Here is a 13,380-nt window from a genome sequence, read left to right as displayed (position 1 = left end):
GAATGTCTAACAGGCTTTTTTACTTTGTGATAAAAACCAGCTCAGTCCCATATTTATGCCAGAAGTTACTCAGGTGACCTGTTAAAATCATGTCCCCTGTTTCCATTCTTAAACCAGTTGTTTCTCTTGAAGCCACCGTCACTTTGCCTCCCGTTTCCAAACCTGGAGAAGCCTCGTCCTGCCTCCTGTGGATACTCTTCCAGCTCAGGCAATTCCTTTGCCACCGACAGCTGCCAGCGCCTGGTGTCAGTCCACTGCTCCTGAAACAATGTAATGAGAGACTTGATGTGCCTGCAAGTGTGTCCAAGGTACCCTATAATCATTAAAAGCAACACTGAATGCAAAAGCCATCCCAGAGAAAATACCACCCCAGCCAAAACAGGTTAGCAGATCCCTCTTGGGATACGACTCACAGTCCTGTGGCAAAGGATAAACAACTGCAAAGGGACAAGTGGGAGTGAAGTTGACAGAAAATTGGTTAATTCTCAAATAGGCTGGAGAGGTCGGTCAAAACCCAGAGTCACCAAAGAAAATAGGATTTTGTCCAATAAAATCAGGTAATAGAAGAACTGAAATCAGGAAGAGGGATGACAGGGTATTTTCTAACTGTGCTGTGTGCTCTTTCCAATGACTGTGCTGTCTATGCAACATCCTGATTAAAACACAAACTTTATCCTCCCAAACCACTCTAGATTGAATCCTATATTTGGCAACCACCAAATTTCAAAAAAACAGGTTCCAAAGCCAATTCTAGTTACAAAACCATACCTGTATGTTACTCAGTTCACCAACAGGGATATCGAAGCACACCCCCTGTAACAGAAAAAAACAAAAGCATTTGCTTTCCAAAGATACATCCAAGAACAGAGACAGACAATTTCAGAGAGGAAACACCTACAGTGCTCACACTAACTGTAGAAACCAGAAAATGTCAGAAAGCAGAGTCTTTTGGGGGAAGCTTTTTAGAAGCTGAAGAAAAAAGCAATTAAAATGCAAGAGCTCAAAATGCAGATTCAAATGCTCTGAGCTGCCAGCAGCATTGCCAGCAATGAGCCTGTTGCAAAGAAAGACAAGTCTCACCTGGCACCACAGAGACAGCTCAGGAGACAAGTGTCAGGTCAGGAGGCAAGCTGACAGTCAGGTGAATGCTGTGCTGCTGACATCAGGCAGTCACTCCCTGCCCTACACTCTAGAGCTGTCTTTTCAATGCAGTGCTGTATAGTCTTTGAGTTCACAATAGAATAATACAGGTCAAAACAACTACTCCCACTATATACATAATTCTGATTGTTATCTTTTCAGGAGAGCTCCTGCATTATCATTTAAGAGCAATGTCTCCATTCTGATAAGTGCCTTAAAACACTCAACTAGCTTCCATGCTTTCTTTTTTTAGCAGAGGAGAGACAAGAAGCAGTTTCAGGGGGCCTCGTGATAGGTCACCATCTTCTGAGGTTGTGTAAGGGACAGAACGAGGGATCACCTTTTCTATAGTGGTGCTTCAGAACTCAAAATCACTGCAAAAACTGGCCAGATGTGCACACACACAGCCCTCCCTTCCCCAGGGCCAGGTCATCTTACCATCTTCCCCTTGAGGAAACGCATTGCAGACACTTTGGCATCTACTTCCTCCCCAAGCTGCTCCTTCAGCCCTCGCCAGGCGTAGCTCATGTTACGCATCTCTATTGAACACTTCAACACCATGGTCACAAAGCCCTTCAGGAAACAGAGAATAACACTTAAAGACTAGACTTGGTTGGACAGCCTGTTAACTCACTAGGCTAATGAACTCCATGACATCTTGTTACTGTAATGTAGCATTTAATCCTAAGAAATAAAATTCCCAATTGTGAAGCAACTAAAAGCCTCCTAAGAAGCTGAGGGCGTCCATCTAAAAGGCCCATAGCATTTATTTTAGCCAGAAGCAGACACATATTTGTTCAATACATAAAGTTATGCTTAGAAAAGGGGTTAAAAAAAGCTCCAAACCAATAAAAGAAGCACAGTCCACTCACATGTTATTTCCAAAACTGTGTTACCACACAACAAACTGGGCCAAGCTCTCCCTTAAATGTATCAGAAAAATGAAGGGTTGCACTTTTCTTCTGTCAAGATCTTTTTAAAATCAGGTAATCATTTGCTAGACTTACTTGAAGTATTATAGAAATGTCAATGCTTCCTGGGAAGGGAAGGCTACAAGAGCACAACCCAATCTGTTAGCTTGGAAAGTGTCATTAGTTCTGTCACTTAGATCTCTGGAGAAATTCTCTTAACTCTCCATACAAGGAAATTCACCAACTGATTGTGAGTTTCTCTGCTTTCCTGCAGGGTGCCAGTGAGAGCTGACTGCAGTTAAGGAATGAGCAACAAACCAGAAGCTGGGGCTAACAGCTATGCAGAAACCCTACTGGAAGAGCCCGAGAAGATGCCATGCGTGGACTTGAAGGCAAGTAATTCATGTATCCATTCTTGTTAACACAGGTATCGTGTTATTTACCGCAGTTGAGTTGAGCAGGGAGCGCTGCTGGATGTAAGATGCCCCAGAAATATGGGCCAGGGCTGCAGCCAGGGCAGCAACTGCCCCTTTTTCATCTATGAGCTCCTGAGCAGATTTTCTGAAGTAGTCCACTGCAGAAGGAGGAATGGCCTCCAGCAACCTACATGGTGACAACAAAAGTTCAAGAGATCAAAATAGGCCAGTGTGGAGTGCAGTCATCTTTCAGACATAGGCTTCAGACAGCTTTCAAGATCAACATATCTCTAAAAGCCTTGGCTATCATGCTTTTGGCTTCACTACCACTTGTTTAACTCAATACCTTCACAATGCTGAATACCCACCTTCTCTGTTCATTCACCCAAACCTCTTGAAAGATGTACAATATGGCATGTTTGAGAGCATCAATAAAACATCAAGGGAAGGCTCTAAAATACCTTAAGGCTAAGAATCCACAAGGAAATGTTGCCAGCAAACCCAATAATCTTTTGCTTTTACCTCACAAGGACGAGAAGCAAACCAGTACAATGGCACAGCTGGGCTGGGGAAAGGCACTTCTTGCTCTCAGTGCCAAGTGATTAAATTGGTTATTTCTGGGAGAGGCAGTGAAAACAAGCTGGGAAACTGAGAACAGCTACTCCTCTAAAACTATTTTTGGTACACCACTGTTTTTCAGTATTTGATGAACCCAATGCCATGCCCATGATCTCTTCTACACTGGCCAAACCTTTATCAATTACAATAATTTCTGTCAATGCAACTTCCACCAATGGGGCAGCAAGTGTAAACACAGCTTGAGAATAAAACGATGCAAAGAAGCACAGGATGGGGCTACAACACCCTCACTGCTGCAGAGTGACTCCTCATTACACCTGGCACACTGCTACTGTCTCCTCTAAGCAACACCAGCTTCCCTGCATGACAGTAATTCCCTGTTCTGCTACTGATTTGTGATGGTACAAACAATGGTGAATTTCTGCAAGAACTTACAGAACATGATGCCCTACCCAAAGGTCTATGTTGAAGCACACAGAGGTTTACTGATATCAACTTATGAAAATGTCTGCATGCGAACCAGCTGACTTGCACAACGTAGGCAAAGAAGTGCTCTGATCCCTTAAAGCTTTGTATTAACAGCACTATTGTTGGTAAGGTCTGAAATCTCTTTAGAACAGGCAAATAAACTTACTTTTTAGCATCATTACTTGAAGCTTGAATTACATCTGTAGCAGAGGGAACACCTACTCGCTTAAATGTAATCCCCTGAAATTAAGAAAACAAATGACAGTTAAAGGTTCTTTCTGCACCTCAACTCAACACCCATCAGTCACCTTAATGTGATCTCTAGTCACTTACTGTTTAGAATGTCAATGCAGACTTGACTTAAGTTACTTCTAAAGCTAGAATAAAGCTCTTTTTTAAAAATTCCTGCCTTTGTTCATCTGGAGCTGGTCTGCATCAATTTACATGCAGATTGCAATGAAAACATGGTCTCCTTCATGCATTCCAGTCACAGTCTGCCTGCTGACAGCAAGAGTACTGCCCACGTGGGGAAACTCGGGAGACATTAGAACAGGTTTATACAAAAGCATTTACACTTACCAAATATCAACATTTTGGGCCTACTGGACTATGGGACATGAACCCCACGCAGGACTCAATAAGCAGCCCATGGTTACAAAGTCTAAGAGTGGCAGAGGCTTTTTAGGAGTTGAACAATGTTGTTACTCAGAGGTCTGAGGTACCACTCACAGCTTTGTGCTCGACTTGTTTCAGAAGATCTTCTTCTCTTCTCTGAAATAAACAAATGCAGATCCCAGTCCGGCCAGCTCGACCCGTCCGTCCGGAACGATGGATGTAGGAATCAACATCCTTCAAAAATTCAGATTAACATGAGAAAACCTTATGTCATTTGAACCATTGACACTTATACATTTTAAGAGAGAGAAAATGCAAGCTGAATTCTAACCCAGAAGCCTAAAGAGTGGTACATGATGTCTCTATATCCTAAATTTGTAACTACACACCAACCACTCAGGTTTGCACATGCTATCCCGACCAAGGTATGCTGCCTCAGGTTGAACAAACACTACTGACATAAGCTGCTTGCTTTTTTTTTTTTCTTTTTTTTAAATAAAATGCTTCACTGGAGTTTCCAAAGAAGAAAAAGCAGCAGGAGTATTTTAGAACCTCAGTGATACTCAGAAGGGATTCAGAAATGCTGAAACAATGTCAAAAGCTAGCTTAGGACTTGCCAGAGTAACCAAAATCCAAAGTTGCATTTTAATCAAAGCCCCAAATATAAAAGCTTAACCCACTTTGTTTGTGAATCAGGACATAATTCTGCTGAAAGAGAAGAAACCCACTGTGCTGTCACACACACACACAAAAAAAAGCCATTTTAGTTTCTCCTAATGACTTACTTTTGGTGGTGAACACTGTATGACAAGGTCAACCTCAGGAATATCCAAACCACGGGCAGCTACATTTGTTGCAATCAGGACTTCAAACACACCATTTCTAAAGCCTTTTAATGTAATTTCTCTCTGTTTCTGTGGAATGTCACCATGCAAGGACTGGGCATCCTGTCATGAAACAAACCATTAACATGTCATTTAACAGGCGAGTCCAGGCTGCAGTATGTAAAGACATTTAAATATAAAACCCAAAATATTGTGCAGGGCAACAAAAAATAATTACACAGCTGATACCAAAGGAATGTAAAGCATCTTACTTTGTGGTTTGATCCTTCTCTGACATTTAGCAAATATTGGACAAACCATGTTATTCCTACCACTGTTCTTTCTCCATAAATTAGTATTTAGTATCAAACAGGATTTTCTCTGAAATAAACTCCAGTACCTTTCTTCATGCTCAAAAAAGGGTAATAATTTGAGCACAGAAAACCTGCTCAATATTTCACTTTCACCTGAATTCTGAAGAAACTACTAAGTGACCTTCCAAGGGCAACAAGACCCATTCCATTCTATCACATTAGTTAAATTTTCCTGATTACTGACTGCTCAAAGAATAAATGCCATAAGGAGATGGGAATCCAAAAAGCACAGTATCATGAGATGGGATATATGCACTATTCTAGCCCCTGGTTATTACCATTACTGCCATCTCCTGGTTGTTCAGCATTGATCCTATCCTGCATGACTTTAAAGCCAAAAGAATAAATTCATAATCCCAGCCAAGAGGGTATTGCAACTGCAAGGCTCTACTTTTAGAAACAGCTTTTAAAAGTCTTAAAACCACCCAGAGAAATGCCTCCATCCTCCAAGCTCCCATTAACTTTGGGGCCATCAACCCCTGAATACCTGTAACTGCTGCTCTCCCTCCAGAGCCCAGTACCTGTTTGAGCGAAGCATTCATAGCCAGCTCATTTGCTTCCTTTTTGGTCTCACAGAAGACAATGGTCCGCCCTTGGCTGCCACTGTAGACCTGGATGATGTCCCCAAGAACTCCTGCTCTCTGAGATGAGCGACACTGTATAGCCAAGTGCTGTTTGGGGAAGAGAAACCATAAGCATCTCTGTTAAATCTAAGCCACACACAGGACAGGAAAAAAATAAAACCAACACAGAAACTGAAAATATTTGTGTGTCAGTCATGTGAAAAGTCTTTCCACACCCCCATTTGTAAAGTCAAAGCAGAACCCATCTCATCCAGGCCACGTTCTCTCAGGACCAGCACTGCTCTGCAGCAGAATCACTCACTTCCACAGTTGTGGCAGTTCTTTGAGTCTTCTTTCCAATCAGGTCAATCTGTTCATATTCATCTTTCATGTATTTTTTTGCTACATCATACACCCATCGTGGACAAGTTGCAGAAAACAGCAGTGTCTGGGGATTGTTCTCAGAACCTGGAAGGAAAGGCCATCAGTTTCAGTCACAGAATCATAGAATCCTTTGGGTTGGAAAAGACCTTTAAAGATCATCAAGTCCAACCTTTAACCCTACTCTACCATCTCCCCAAGCAACACATCTAGATGATTTTTAAACACATCCAGGGATGGTGACTCAACCACCACTCTGGGCAGCCTGTTCCAATGACTGACAACCTTTTCAGAGAAAACACTTTTCCTAATGTCCAGCCTAACCCACCCCTGGTCATCACAATAGACTTGAGAACTGAGTTTTTCTCAAATTGTTTATATGTGCAGTAAGTCAGGTACAAGAACAAAGCATAGAAGCAATGAAAACATTCTGAATACCCTTTAGATACTAAAGGCAAAATTAGAGTAATTTTAACTGGACCAGACTGAATCCTTCATCCTGCCTGAGAAGAAATGAAAGATATTTCTAGATCATTCACTAAAAATGGTGCCTGAAGTCCTCCCAAATATAAATAGCTGAAAGAACTTGTCTCAATCCCTCCTTGCCTGGTATTCCAATGCTAAGTAGCTGTGAACAGTACAGCTACATGCCAAGGGAAAAGACAGGCTAAAACCACTGCAGATCAGAGGGGGAAGAATGATGGTGTAAGACAGACTGTCCTAGTAAGAACAGCTTATCTTGAAAAAGACTAACCTTCATAGCTCCACAGGTCCAGACAGAAAGAAATGCACACTGAAAAAGAAGACTGCTTATTCCCTATTATTTCTTTTACAGTTATGAAGAAAACTTGTAAGACTGTATAATTATGCCTACTCTTCCAAAAACGGTACTTATTTTATTTTTTAGAAGATATCTGTACTTCTTGGCTATCAGGACAAAGACCAACTCTGCAGAAATGGGGAGAATGTAATGATCAAGTAAAAAAGCCAGTGGCTGTACTGGGTCAAACATTTTCCAGTTCTACCTTACCCTTTTCCTCTGATACTAGCATTGCACAAAGGATTCAAGTTGGGGGTGCACCAGCAGTTTTCAATTTGTGTTGTCTGCACTGTCCTCTATACCTCTCCTGATGTCAGAATTTACCTTTTTTATAAGCAAATCCTAAGATTTCTTCCACTTGTTCAGCAAAGCCCATGTCTAACATGTGATCAACTTCATCCAGAACAACATGCTTCACACTGGAAAGTTCCAGCTTGCTGTTCTGAACATGGTCTTTGATCCGTCCAGGAGTTCCCACTAGAATATCAATACCACTTTTAAGGAGATCAACTGGAAGAGAAAAACAAGACAGTGTCAGAATGCTAAGAGACAAGAAGGTAAAGAGTTACCCAAACACGGCGACACTTCTAACTTTAGAACCAAAAAGCTACTGCCCTTCACTTTCACCTCTGAATAAAGTTCTACTGTGGGGAACAAACAAGTAAGCCGAATGGAGGTTCAAGTTGCTCTGTCAGGAATACAAGCTAAACCATCACCTAAACCACAAGCTAAGTTACAGTCAGATATGCCAATTTCCAAGTGGTGATCAGCTGGCATTAGAAACCTCCAGAGCCTTAATACAGAAAAATGCTTTGAGTTTTCAGCTAAATTCTTTTTCACAGCTACCTCTGGAGACAGACAGACAAGTTTTCTTTTCCTTGGATGAGCTTCTACTCCCAATACATGCTCATACAAAAAACACAAAAACATGCAGTAAAGAAGAAACTAAAAGGATTAATCACTTGGGAGATCTACAACCATTTTATTTGAACTGAAAGAATTCAAACCAGGCTGTACACCCCCTTTGAAAGCAATGCAACTGAAGTGGAACTGTGAGGCCAGGAGGAAACCAGTTTTATTAATGGAATTCATTTGGAGAAAGTCAACTCCAATCCAGTAGTAGTTCCTTAGTGTTTACTTACTCTGCTCTTTATATGGAGTTCCTCCATAAAAACAGGCCACTGACAGTTTCCTGGTGAGATTCTTGAAGTCTTTGGCTACCTGAGTGGCCAATTCCCTGGTCGGAACAAGAACCAGCACCTGGAGGGAGTGAAAAGAGACAAATGTGCAGCTGTGATTTGGAGAGGGTGCCCAAAGAAAAAGGGTTACTTCATGTCAAACAGCTTGTACTCCCATTCTTATTCTACACTTGTTGCAAAGATGCTCGCAGCTCCCCACCATCCCAGCAGTATTCCCTGTCATCGAGTCTGCTCAACACAGCCTCACAGCCAGCAACAGGAAACGAAGCAAAGCAGTAGAACATAACCAAGATGTAGAACATTTTTTTCCTTAAGTCAATGCCAGATAAAACAGACACGTCCGCAAAGTTACTAAGGACAATGAAAGTGCAGCTCAGCATTAAAGGATAGGAACAGTCACTAAACAATTTGGAGCAGCAAGACCTTAAAAGATACACAGTGTGATGCCCTCTAGCCACGTATCCTCCTTCTCCCCCTACCTGCCTTCCTCCAGTATCTATCCTTCCCCCCTCCATTTTCTCTAGGAACAAAAAGGTAAAACAAAGAATTTGTCTCTAGAAATCTTTCAGACAGTAAGACTCTAAAACATAGTTATTTTTAAAGTGAATTAAATAGAAAAATTAAGTAGGCAACAAATCTGCAGACTGTAACACTTTCTCAACCTAATGATAAATATATACACTTCATTTGTGTGGCAATATGGTATCTTCTCATAGGTATCTGGTTATTAATTCCATCTCGTGTCTAAGTAGAAAAGTAAACACCACTTGCATCCATTGAGTCTTCAGACATGAAGGAAAAATAAAAAACCAAAACCCATCAGTTCTCACCATGGACTTTATAGTAAGGAACTACCTCAGTGAAGGTGACATGTCCAGCTGACTTAAACACTACCTGACAGGAGACAGAGGATTCAACCTCAAAGCTGCAGGCTATCTTCCCAAGGACAACAGCCTGGAAGCCCACCAGCTACTACTGCAGTGCCCTCACCCTTCTCCCAAAAAAAGATGACAAGGAGCCCTAAACACAAAAACCTTTTCCCACAGCAATGCTGCAGAAACTCTGTCACACTGTAGCTCCTGAGCTGAGGAAAGCATTCAGTATTACAAAACGCCAAAAGAAGAAAACCCCCAGAAAGTCCCCAAAGCAAACACAAAATCACCTTTGAAAACTGCCACATTCTAAGGTTTTGGTGTTAACCCTTAAGTAAGTTACCTTTGGTGCACGACCTCTTCTCCCATCTTGTGAGACACTCTGAAGTTTTTCAATTAGTGGAATTGCAAAAGAAAAAGTTTTCCCAGTTCCTGTTCGAGCTTGAGCAATTAGGTCTTTGCCATCATATATAGGCTGAAAAGTCTTTGCTTGCACAGGGAACAGGTATTTTACACCACGAGCTGCAAGACAATCCAAAGAGGTTTCATGAAAAGATGCTCATTCTACTGCAAACTGAAAAATAAGAAGCCTTCATATATAATGACCCTAAGTATGGAGGGCACATCCTGTCAAATCCTGTACCCAAAAAGATGTGCAACTTAGAACAAAACCACAGATTTGTTTTACTCCTAGTGTAGATCAAAAGGTATCCATGTATCCACAATGGATATATAGTATCCACAATGAAATACAGCTGGTTTTGATGTCTGGCACAAGACAACAAGAAAAACAGAAAACACAAAACAACAACATGTTTTTTTCTGATACAACCCAACATTCTGCGGTAGCTTGGTCTTGAAGGAAGGGAGGAGGTGAGGTTGTTTGTTTCCAAACGTTCTACAACTCTTGAGAGATTTTGCACACTGGAAGTGAAACAAACCTTCCAAGAGAAACTTCTGAGCAAGGAAAATGTAAAGGAACAAGCAGAATTTTGTATAAGGAACAAGAATCACACAGAACAAGAACTCCACAGCGATTACTTCGTCAACAAAACTAATTTGGAAGAGATATGAAAATACCCCAAAAGTGAGAGAATAATCACAATCTGTTCACAGGAGCCAAACAGTCCTCACACACAAAGCACCAGTACACTTATTTAAGAAGTGATACTGTAGACAGCAGATACGGGAATTGAAATTTATACTCAATAAGCAGGATGATGCTGATGAGAAGAGAAACCCTGTCTCTACAATGTATATCTAGGAATAACCAAGGAACAATAAATTCACCTTAAGGCACTTGAAATTGAAAAGAACTTTGCTCCTCCCAACAACAGCAGCAGCTCTGAATCTACAGTGACTGCTCATGTGCATAGTCTTACCACACAATAAATGTCACACAATTTAGGACAATTTACCCTTGTCTTCTGTCTCTGCTTACACAGGTAACAGAGTGCCTATATCCTGGGCAAGCATTTATAGAAATCTCTTTTACCACATTAACTAACCTTTGAGAAGGTTGATGGTATTTTGGGAGAGAGGAAAATTAGAGAAGGCTCCTTCTTTTTCTTCTTCTGTCAGCTCCTAGCAGGATAAAAGAAAAAAAAAAACATTAGCCCTAAGAGATAAACAAGATTAGGCAAGCACAGAAGAAAAGCTGTGCATTTGCTTTGCCACTGCAGTTTTACCAGTTATCTCCTTTCTGCTTAATGGGAAATAAAACCCTTGTGATGCAGGTACTTCACAAACAAAAACATCATCACAGCATAAAGCAGATAACTTTAGTCCAGCCAACCTGTATTAGAAGGAAGGACACAGTGACACAGGCTGCACCACTCAGTGTGAGAGAATTCCTATTAGTGAATCCTGTTTTTACATCAGTCTGTAGTAGAGACTTCCTCCAAAAGGTCTCTGGCTCTTTACTTGAAACAACTTGTTCAGTCTCATCCCTAATTCAGATATATCTGCACTACCTTTTAAGACCCATGGCAAACAAGAGGGACCAACTGCCCCCTCAGTGGGATCTCACCACATCATAGGCTTATGCTTGCCAAGTCAGGAAAGGGACTTTTAACTGCTTGTTACAAATCTTAACTGGAGTCCACTGAAATCATTAAAGAAACGGTTTTCACAGCAAAACATACTTGATGTGACAATTCACAGCGTGAGGCAGGAATTTCCCTCTAAATCACACCTACTTGGCAGACCACAGAAACAGCTTCTCAACTTTGTACACCAGAAGATACTTTAAACTCACTATTTAGCTTCTCCTTCAAAGAGCCAAGACATCACATCATTACACCCAATGCAGAGAAAGCCCTCTCTTGATTCAGTCTCCTCTTAAAACACAAGGCAGAGCACTACCCACAGGAGGCCCTACACAGCAGACAAGCTGTGGAGCCCTCTGGCAGAGATGCACAAAGCCAAGGGTGAAATTTGAACCGGAATAACTCCAGATGTGGGAATTCATAAAGACAAACGTGTCCTTCTCTTACAAGGACACCTTGCCAAATTACGTCTTCAAAGGGCCAGCCAGCAGAGAAAGCAGTCAGCCACAAAGCAGTGCACATTTCTGGGATGGCAGGGAAAAAAACTTGGGCTTCAGGACACGAAACAAGTTGCTACAGGAAGACAAGATAGCACGTGGAAGCTGCCTCCTGCCAGCTGCCCTCCCCCACGACCCCGAATCCGAACGGCTTGGCATCTACCACGAGGGAAAGGCACACGGAGAGACAGCCACCAGGTGCTGGTGCTTGTGCTGCTGCACTTCCCTCAGTCGCCTGCAGCTTGGGCAGCACCGGGCCCGGTGCCGGGCACTGCCCGATGCCAGGACAGGGCACGGTAAATCCAAGGGGAGCAGCAGCAAGCGCTGCCTACGACCGCAGCCTGGCGCTCCAGCACTTCAAGCCTCCGCGCAGCGCCCGGGAGGGGTTATTAAGCCCACTCGTGAGCCGTGGGACTTTAATTCAGCAAGAGAAGGGCTCTCCGGGCAGGGCGTTACCTCCGCATCGCTCTCCTGCTCCTCAGCAGCCGCGCTGCGGGCTGCCCGGGATGTCACACCCTCCCTCTCGGCAGAAGGTGCTTTCACCGCCTGCTCGGAACCGCCGCTCTCCCCACTCAAACCGTCGCTCTTCTTGACTTGTTTTGTCCTCTTGGGCAGCGGGGGCTCCAGCTCGCCGTCGCCCAGACCGCTCTCCTCGGGCTGGGTCTGCTCCCCCTCGGCCTTACCGCGCCGTTTCACCTTCTCCCGCCGCTTCAGCTTCTTCTCTGGGGTCTCCTCCTGCCCAAGGAAAGCGGGCGTTACACCCAAGAACCACTTCCCTCCTCCGACTTCCACCCCACCCCCCCCCCAGGACTCCCGCAGCCCGGCGGCGGGGCCGGGCCCGCACAAAATGGCCACCCCCGCGGCGGCACGTGTGGCCAGCCCGCCCGCTCCTCCCGCTCCCACCTTGCCCTTCCTCCGGCGGCCACGGCGGAGAGGCTCGGCGTCCGCCGGCGCCTGCGGCTCGGCGGGGCTGGCGGCGGGCCCGGCGGCGGGCATGGCAGCGGGTTGCTCCCCGGCTCGCTGCGCGGCCGCCCTCCTGCTCCCCGCCCGGCAGCGCTCCGCCCCGGCGCGCAGGAAGTGAGGCGCGGCCAGCGGCGGGCGGGACGGCCCGGCAGGCAGCGCTGCCGCCGGCAGGAGCAGCCGGCCCGCCCCGCCGTCCCCGCACAGCCAGCCCCGCCGCCGCACATCGCTGCCCGCCGCCCGGGCCGCGGGGAGAGCCAGCCGCGCCGCGCGGCCGCACACGCCGCCCATCAAACCGCCCCGACCCTGGCACCGGCCCGCCCGGCACCGGCCCGCCCCTTCCGTCGGCGGAGCCCGGCCGGTCCCTTCCTCCGGCTTCCCCCGGGGCCTGGCAGCGGCACCGGTTCCTTCTCTCGCGGGGCTGCCGTCGCTTCAAAACGCGGCAGCCGGGTTGCTGCATCCCGCTCACCTCTGCCGGCACACGAGCACGTGTGATAATTAGCGTTGCACATGAGCACGTGTAATAACTAGCATTGCACATGAGCACGTGTAATAACGTATGTAAATGCCTCCCGTGTCCTGCTCGCCAGGGCACTTCCCGTCATCTTTTCGGCAGTCTTGGCTAACCGGGGAGGTCCCGGGTGATGGGAGGGTAGCGAATGTGACCCCCCATCCAGCAGAAGGGCTGGAAGAAGGATCCGAGGAACTACAGG

General features: G+C 44.9%; 1 protein-coding gene across 1 annotated transcript; it reads right to left on the bottom strand.

The window, feature by feature from the left end:
- Window positions 1–3: 3 nt before the first annotated feature.
- On the bottom strand, window positions 4–12,985 carry LOC127384467 (nucleolar RNA helicase 2-like). The gene is made up of 15 exons (XM_051618941.1): window positions 12,611–12,985; window positions 12,164–12,442; window positions 10,671–10,746; window positions 9,506–9,684; window positions 8,234–8,351; window positions 7,416–7,601; window positions 6,213–6,358; window positions 5,849–5,998; window positions 4,915–5,076; window positions 4,244–4,363; window positions 3,681–3,754; window positions 2,495–2,654; window positions 1,579–1,713; window positions 769–813; window positions 4–260 (listed from the first exon to the last, which is right to left on the bottom strand). Exons 1-15 carry the CDS (start codon window positions 12,956–12,958, stop codon window positions 66–68), a joined length of 2,373 nt encoding a protein of 790 aa, XP_051474901.1. The 5' UTR covers window positions 12,959–12,985; the 3' UTR covers window positions 4–65.
- Between the last annotated feature and the right edge of the window lie 395 nt (window positions 12,986–13,380).

Source organism: Apus apus, chromosome 4 (genome assembly GCF_020740795.1).
Source record: "Apus apus isolate bApuApu2 chromosome 4, bApuApu2.pri.cur, whole genome shotgun sequence".
NCBI lineage: Eukaryota > Metazoa > Chordata > Aves > Apodiformes > Apodidae > Apus > Apus apus.
Note: the sequence above shows the minus strand (reverse complement) of the source record. Positions and strands in the feature narration are given on the sequence as shown.

What these genes read in the sequence shown, in the direction of transcription:
- LOC127384467 (XM_051618941.1), bottom strand. Translation starts at nt 12,958, where the DNA reads ATGGGCGGCGTGTGCGGCCGCGCGGCGCGGCTGGCTCTCCCCGCGGCC. An exon ending in AACTCCATATAAAGAGCAGA is followed by an intron (nt 7,602 to 8,233) that starts GTAAGTAAACAC and finishes TTTCTCTTCCAG; the next exon opens with TTGATCTCCTTAAAAGTGGT. An exon ending in GTGAACTGAGTAACATACAG is followed by an intron (nt 261 to 768) that starts GTATGGTTTTGT and finishes ACATTGTTTCAG; the next exon opens with GAGCAGTGGACTGACACCAG.